This window comes from Abramis brama, assembly GCF_963993115.1.
Source record: "Abramis brama genome assembly, chromosome: 16".
NCBI classification, from domain to species: domain Eukaryota; kingdom Metazoa; phylum Chordata; class Actinopteri; order Cypriniformes; family Leuciscidae; genus Abramis; species Abramis brama.
This window is the reverse complement of record NC_139978.1, coordinates 29,803,377-29,811,940: the sequence shown is the minus strand read 5'-3', so window position 1 is coordinate 29,811,940 and position 8,564 is coordinate 29,803,377. Positions and strand designations below refer to the sequence as shown.

Genomic DNA, 8,564 nt, shown 5'->3' with positions numbered 1-8,564 from the left:
GGGTATAAATATTAAATCTAGCCTTGACTAAAGAACAGTATAATAAAATTATGGAATCACAATTTTTAATGTAATTAATCAAACCCCTTAATTCATATAATAATCTTTTATTTGAAAGAAATAACATTTTTAAAGTATGTTTTGTGACAAAGTTATTTGTTATTAAGCAATGGGGCATAAAATGCTTTTTTATTACAAGCATGTCATTTGTGTACTAATGCATATGATTTATGTCAGAATTAATTCTTAATACAGAACATCATACAACACAATAACATTTAATGTAATAAAATGAGAGAACCAAAACTTATATAAAAATTTAATTAAATTACACAATACAATACATAATGAATTCAACTGAATTATGAGATGTAATATATTACATTTTTATTAACACAAAACTACAAGCAAAATGCACATCGTTTTAGGACATTTATAGAGCTTTTTAAAATACACAACAATACAAAGCAGCTTTAAACAAACATACTCTAGTATGTATTTACTTTCCTAAACACTTTTGTGATAGTCCTCTGGCTATACATTGTGGAGATTTAAAAACAATTAATGTTGAGTTAGCTGTGTTAAAATATTTAATGAACTGTAAGGTTAAAGTTTTTTGAGAGCTAATGAGACACAAATAGATGCAGTGTCTTTTGCTGTATGAAAAGTCAGATCTTTAGTTTGAAGTAAATTCATGTTGTATGTGCAGTCAATTCTTTGTGGAACCATCCTAAGGCCTAGATGATGCAGTCAGTCAGTTTCCCCTTTAGATGGTGCGGTCGTGACCTGGTAGGTGAGGAGGCTGGACTAGGTGTCATGGACTGACTTGAGGAACTCTGTAAAAACACACAAACAACACGTCACATGCAACTGTACACTTGCAGTCCTTAGTGCTATGGAACATCACTCACTGTTTTTGCTTTGATATGCAAGCCCAAAGGTGCAACGCAGCTTCAGACGTAGTTAGCTCGTTGAACCTGGGTGCCATGGATGGACTGGCTTAAAAGGCTATTTTAATGACACACTCCACAAGATAAGATATATCAGCCCAAAAGTGACTGAAACCTTCCGTTCGTCTCAGTATTGTAAGGCTGATCTGTACAACAAAAGATAAAAAAAAGTAATTACTTAATGAGTTAGTTTAATGAGTTAGTTCACAAAAACATATAAAAATCAGCCATCAGTTTCTTCCAACATATTATCAAATGATACCAGGGTGAGAAAATGATGTGTTTTTTTGGTGATATAAAAAATTCGAGTACTTATTTGTACCAACACAATCCCATAAAATGCTTACCTCAGGAATCAATTCACACATTACAAGGTCGATATGTTCAAGCTTTTTGTCCTTCTTCTGCTCAAACACAATGTTGTCGATGTGTCCTAAAAGTTCCTCGGCATGTGCTGACAAGGCTGGATGAAAGCTCTTAGGTTTTGCCATTTTCCCAGTCTTCATTTGCCACCATTTGTTCCACGTGGGTTTCACCAAGCCTTTCACAATTCCTTGAAACAACTCCTGAAAAAAATATTTAGTATAGCAAACAATATCTAGCCATTTAAAATTTTGTAAGGTCTTATATGTGCCTGAATTTCAGCATCACTGACAAGAGAACAAATTCCTTTTTTTTCCACCTCCTCGACTGTCCTAAATTTAAAAAATCAACGATCTACTTGATTTATTAAACTTTTAAGTTGATTTATATAATTTTCTGAAAGACATTTCTTTATACGTCATATGCTGAACAGCATATGCTGCCATTGATGATGCGTGATATCTTCTCAGATGCCACAGATCTTCTCCCTGTATCACCTCGTTTTTCATAGAGGTCCATCTGTCCCTCACCTCCATTTCTGCCATCTAATGCAATAAACACAGTTGTTAAAGTAATGTAGATAAAAATAAAATAAAATAAATAAATAAAAGCATTTTTTTTAACTTACTGTACAAACCAAAACCCCACAGTTGTTAGAGTCAGCCAGCCTCCACTGTTCTGGGTACTCAACAGTCCATTTTCCCAAGTCCCAAGTATTTCGGAAGGCATTGCTTTTGTACAAAAGAAAAAAGAAATTAATACATGTACATTAGTAAATAAAGATCACAATTTTAACATTTACAAAGCACATAATACCATAGTATAGCCAGGTCCATCGCAGAAATTGACTTGTAGTTGCCAGTGGGGTCGTAAACTCGAATACGATTCATCAATCCATCCAAGACCTTTACAACATAAACAGAAACCGCTTTAACCAGAGTAACAACTGTTGAGCAAAAATGTATTTTTTTATCCATACATACCCACAAAATGAAGTGGTTTCCCTTTTCGGGGCTCTGTCCACCAACAATTCTTGGAATAAGGACTGTGTCATTCTCATCAAGGTCCTTTAAAATATTTTTAAGTAAATAAGTAAGTAAATGTGTCCCCTGCCACTGAAATTTAATTAATAGATTTTCATTTACCTTCAGACAAGAAATGTGACTGTCATCCACATGGTTCTTGATAGTGAAGGATCGCCACCAGAGAACGAACGTGTGCACCTGTAAAGCAGTTCCACCATGTGCTTTACAGAGCTGTGCAATCCTTGTGTCAAGAATCTAAAAGAAATAGTAGATTTCAATAAAATGTTGTTGAATAATATAAGAAGTACATATAGGAGGTTCGTGTACAAATGACCATACAAATAAGCTGCCATTGGACGCATATGGAGGGCTCGCTTGAGTCCCAAAATTTCTCCAATCATGCATTCATGTCTATGTCTCAGCACCCTCTAACAGAATCCACAGTTTCAAGAATATCCGAGAAACTTTATTTTTCGACCCAAAAGATAGAAATAAGATAGAATACCTTATAGATATTTTGGGTCGCAAAATAAAGTTTATCTGATCTTCTTGAAACTGTGGATTCTGTTAGAGGGTGCTGAGACATAGACATGAATGCATGATTGGAGGCTCTAGAGCCTTCCAGAGCTGAGATATGGAGATCCCACAAAGCATTTATTCCATTTATTCCATTGATGAGTCGCGTTAAATTGTTTTTAAAAACCTGTGTAACATATATATATTGCCCTTTCGTTGTGTGCAAAAATATTGTAGATGGTAAAAAAACATTATCTCTAATAGTTTTTTTTTTTTGTAATGTACAAACGGCATGGCAATATCATTACATCTTTGCATTAGAATATACAGAACAGGTGCATAAAAGAAATACAAATACAACAAGAAAAATGATAATCATAGTATTAAACAAAAAAGATTGAAAGGTTAAAGGGGCTTGGTTGTGTTTTTGTTTTGTAAATCATATTCTTCTTTAATGCAAACACTATTTATTGCATTCTTCTTTTTCATCACTTTAAGGGCTTTTATATAAGACAAACTCATTAAGAATTTGTCTCTCATTTACAACTCTTCTCATTTATAACTCATTTATAAGTAAAGTAATATATTACAAGTAACATGCATTACATAATAAGATCACTTTTTGATTTTACGAGTAAAGAAACGCATTACAATAACGTACATTACGAAATCAGATATATATCTGTTTATATATTATTATTTATATACATATTTAGGCCTAATAAATAAGATTTATGTATCATACACATTTATGTCACGTACACTGTGTTGTGTACAACCTTAACAAAAACAAAGTACCTTCATGTTTACATACACATACATACATTAAGGTTATATGCACTACTTTCAAAGTTTGTCACCACAATCAACCTCATTGCACAAATAAATGCAAAGGCATTTGCAAATGAGAAATGTTCCAGAGATATCGCTGCCACCAAAGTCAGTCCACTTTCGCATCCCCAATAGCAGCTGAAATTTTTCACTTTTGCTCTAGAGCCCTGTGCTTTTGGTATGGCACTCGGGGCGGGCCCTGGGGTCACCGTGCCGAATTTGGGGCCCCTGGGACCTTTCTATAAAACTCCTACTAGCCAATTAATGTTAGAGGCTGAAAATGTTAGTTTTACGGTTAGGGTTAGTGAATATTTTTGCCTTCGCTCTACAGACCGGCGCTTTCGGTATGTCGATCGGGGCGGGCCCAGGGGTCACCGTGCCAAATTTTCTATAAAACTCCCACCCACCCATTAAATGAATGCATTTGCCACAGTGGTTTCGCGAACACCGCTTGGAAAGGGCCGATCGACTAGGGGGAGACATTTTCCATCTCGCCACGGCCCCCTGGAGCGGGCGGAAAAGTTTGGTGTTTAAAAAAGTTTCATTCTCGTTAATTAAACCACCCCTACTGTACTAAGCACACTCGACTGAACACATCACACTCATTTTCAAGTCATTTTAGTGCTTGATGTGCATAAAAAATGCAGTGTCCGTGAAACCATTATTTTGCATCCTCTGAATAGGTTGGATCTGGGACATTTATGTGTTTTTGCTCTCCCGTCATGTGTGATATCAATTCTCGTTAATTAAACCACCCCCACTGTACTAAGCACGCTCAAATGAACACATCACACTAATTTTCAAGTCATTTCAGTGTTTAATTTGCATAAAAATGAGTGTCCTCGAAACCACTATTTGGCGGCAAAATAGTGGCTTCGCGGACACGGTGGTTTTTAAGCTCAGCTTTCGAAATATTTTGATGAAACCTGTTTATCAGCACTCAGCGGGCTCCCCTGAATCCGTAGCACCAAGTGTCATCCCAAAATTCCACTGTCCGTGAAACCACTATTTTGCACAGTGTAACAAATGCTACCTGGGATCTCCATATCTCAGCTCTGGAAGGCTCTAGAGCCTCCAATCTTGCACTCCTGTCTGCGCATCAGCACCCTCTATCCGAATCCAAGGTTGCAAGAAGATCCAAGAAACTTTATTTTTCGACCCAAAAAAAACGACAGGGCGTAGGCCTTATAGTTTTTTTGGGTCGAAAAATAAAGTTTCTCGGATCTTCTTGAAACCTTGGATTCTGATAGAGGGCGATGAGGCGTAGAGATGAGTGCAAGTCCTGGCTCTCTACACCTCTCCTGAGCTGAGATATGGAGATCCCTTTTTAAATATGTACAAATAACTTTTTAACGTATGCTTTTCTGGTAACAGGGCTGACACAATGAGCGTGTCCCTGTCTTTCAGATATTACATGAACTCAAAGAAAAGAAGAGAACACTTGTCTTCTACCATCAACTTCATGAAAGGCAGATGATGCCAGGAGAAGTAGAAAAATCATACTGAGGGACATGCCATTTTCAACATTTCTGCAAGATGCTGTGCACAAAAATGTGATTAAAATCCTTTAAAAACAAAAGAAACAGAAATTAATTTATTCTTATATTATTAGACATATTATGGAAACTAAATTATAAAATATTTTATTTGTTTTATGGTTTATTAAGATTTACAGAGCTTTTTTTTTCTAAGGGACACAAAATGGCACGTTTACGTATAATGACCCAACTTTGATAGGACTCATTAGATATTGCTTGATGCTGCAATATTTTTTTTTACCTACAAGAGTCTCCTAGGATAGAAGGAATGGGTGGATATTCCGGAGCAACTTGGCATTTCTGACTGACCATTTGCCATCTTGGTTTGGAGGGGGAAAAAAATCGAAGCACAACGGCTTGCCACTTGGTTTAAATATATAGGATGATGCACCAGGGTGGGTCCACTGAAGAGGATGATGTGCAACTATGCCTTTAAAACCCGTGCAAATTTAAGAATTTTTTATTTTTATAGCTGTCCACTGTAGTGACCACTATGCATGAAAGGGTTAATCCATATAAAACAGCGATTAATCTTGCAAAGTACGTTTTGGTGTTACTGCTATCATTACGTTAGTAATTCATTAAGTTAACTAAAAAGTGTCGCTATGTTGTGAGAAGGTATTCCTTTGCAGAGATCCCAACCGTAACTAAGCATTTAACAAACAGAAAAAAGTGACATCTCATTACCAGATGTTCTCCAGTCCTAAAAGTAAAACAAAAACACAAACAATCTGTATTTAAAAGATCTTTTAGAAAGTCATGGACTCTTTTGAGCCTTTGTCAGTGATACTCTGAAATACTTCCCATGCCATGTTGGTGATATCATATATATATATATATATATATATATATATATATATATATATATATATATATATATATATATATATATTAAAATATTCTTACATAGGCTATATAAAATAAAATGACACAACCCTGTCTCTTTTTGTTAAATTTCAGTTTTATTGATCAATAATAGCAATTATGAAAGTATAAGTAGCCATACAAGTCAAGAAATAAAGTAATTAAACGATTCAGTCAAACATAAGTCAGCAGGCTACAACGTTAAAGATAAAAAGCCTAAATAATTTAACGTTATATAAAGTTATGAAACTAAAACTTTGCCCTCAGCCAAAACGATTTGCCAGGGAACAAAATATAGATTAATGATTTCAAAGATCGTCCCACAAGACGAATTATATCTCATGTTTAACCACTCCACTAGACTAGAGAGCAGCAGCAGCTCTAGCCGAGGTAAGGCTGTTCCAAGCGGGATACATGAGCGCTGAGCAACCGGTGATCCCTTGGATCTCACATCTCCGAAAACGTCAGATCAAATTTTTAAATAGGCGCTATCTGTATAAAGAAACAACATATTTGAGCTTTAAACAACTACATTATCGACTGAAAAACTCTTAAAACTACATTTCGTGACACAATAACAGTAGTATTTTTAAATTTCGCGGTCTTTCTCCTGCTATTGACGCAACTTGAGATTTTAAATATTAGCTATAGAATATACACGATTTACATATACAATATAAAATTTAATTCAATCTTACCTTGCATATAGCAGCGGGATTTAGCATTCTACATAAAGCTACCACATAATAACACTAAAACAGCTCACGTTAGCTACAAGTTATCGCGAGAACAGATTTAGATCAGGCATACTACTGGCATACTAATGGGGTCCTCAGCCCGGACCCATTTCTTCAGCCGGACTCGATTGTTCATCACACCGGCATCACCGTTCGGCCATCTTATGTCAGTGCTCTGTGCATTAAGGTGAGTGATCAGCATGCACACAAATCCTCATATCTCGCTGAAATATTGACGGATTTACAAACGGTTTGGTTTCTTACAAACGTTATTAACGTGGCTATAATTCCGAATGCTTGAACATGTATGTTATAATTTTTCATATGTATGCAGTGTATGTATGTAGTGTCATAACTACATCTCTGACGTTTATAACAAACCAAACCGTTTGAAAATCGGTAGAAAATTGGGCAAGTTATGGTTATTTAAAAGTATTTGCACCATTAAACGAGTGAGCGAGCGCACTGCCGCAAGATGGCCGCCACGTGCTGACGTCGACCTCCATTGGCCAGCAGCGCGCACGAGACATCTAGCCTTTATATATGATATCTATGATTTCAACGGCCTTTCGTCTGTTTAAGGAAGTGACGTATTTGGCCCTAGGACGTTTCCGGTTAGTTGTCGAGCGCATTCAAAACAATAGCGCTGAGTCCCAATTCGCCTACTTATACTACGACCTAAAAGTATGTACTTTTTTTGTGAGGAAAAAGTACATACTTTTGAGTGTGTAGCAAAAGAGTATGCACGTTCTGGGACATACTTCGATGACGTCATGCAACGTGAACTTGAACGTGGTTGCCTAGTTACGCACACCTCGACTGTTAACAAAACATTTTACATTTCATTCATTCTTATATGTCCAATATCATTTTATTTACTATTCCCATCTTTTTTTCCACAATACATTTACAATGTGTTTTACCAAATTGAGGAGTGAAGCAGGGCGTCGTCGTCGTAGATCAACCAGACGCAGGTCGTTTGTGAGGCGGCTGGTTCTGACGTTCATGTGCAAATGTGTAACGAAAGCTATTTTCTGAGTTAAAATATTTAAAGTTTAAAGTGTAACTATTGTTTAACGTATTTTATACTTAATCTTATACTTATGTATAATACTTAAAAATACCCCGATGAAAATGAACCATGCTTTTACTATAGTAAAAGTGTATGTGTGTAACCATGTTTCTTTGGTTGGACTGATAAAGTTAACATTTGTACAGCCACAGTATTACTACAAATAAGTCAGACAGAAACATCAAAATAAATACATAAAAAAGACACTTGAATGACACTGTAGAGCCTTTTTATTTATTGTTTTGTAGCCTGCAATGAGGCGCTCAGTATCTTCATCGGACCCTACAAGATAAACACGGTACTTTTTTGGCACAACATAAACCCATTAATATTACGAGACAATAAAATATAACTTTTATTAGGGTTAAACATTTGAATTCTTACACTTAAAAACTGCAGTATGCGGTGAGGGCGCATCTCCGTTGCTGCATCCGACTGCCAGGTTTACATCACCACAATCACCGCAAAGCTCTTCCCTCCCGCACGCAATGGGTTGTGGGCAATATTAGCCGTAAGAGTGTGCATTGATCTGCACTTCGAATTCTAAACGGAAATAGTAGACCATCCGGGTATCTTTGGAACACTCATTTCAACATGCTACGATTTGGGACGTACTAATTCTAGTTTCGCATACTATTTAGGATGGATAGTATGCGAATTGGGACTCA

General features: G+C 36.2%; 1 protein-coding gene across 2 annotated transcripts; it reads right to left on the bottom strand.

Moving 5' to 3' along the window:
* Positions 1 to 307: 307 nt before the first annotated feature.
* Positions 308 to 6,935, bottom strand: LOC311065917 (uncharacterized protein). 2 transcript variants are annotated; one of them, XR_014602993.1, is made up of 8 exons: positions 6,786 to 6,935; positions 2,459 to 2,593; positions 2,297 to 2,380; positions 2,130 to 2,218; positions 1,942 to 2,044; positions 1,298 to 1,858; positions 912 to 1,096; positions 308 to 836 (listed from the first exon to the last, which is right to left on the bottom strand). XR_014602993.1 is itself a non-coding variant. In XM_084086770.1 (7 exons), the coding sequence occupies exons 1-7, from the start codon at positions 6,810 to 6,812 to the stop codon at positions 1,549 to 1,551; spliced, it is 663 nt and encodes a 220-aa protein (XP_083942896.1). In that variant the 5' UTR covers positions 6,813 to 6,935; the 3' UTR covers positions 1,491 to 1,548. The 2 variants fall into 2 exon arrangements, 1 of the variants encoding a protein (XP_083942896.1); XM_084086770.1 differs by lacking the exons at positions 308 to 836; positions 912 to 1,096 and having other exon boundaries at positions 1,491 to 1,645; positions 1,731 to 1,858.
* Positions 6,936 to 8,564: the final 1,629 nt, after the last annotated feature.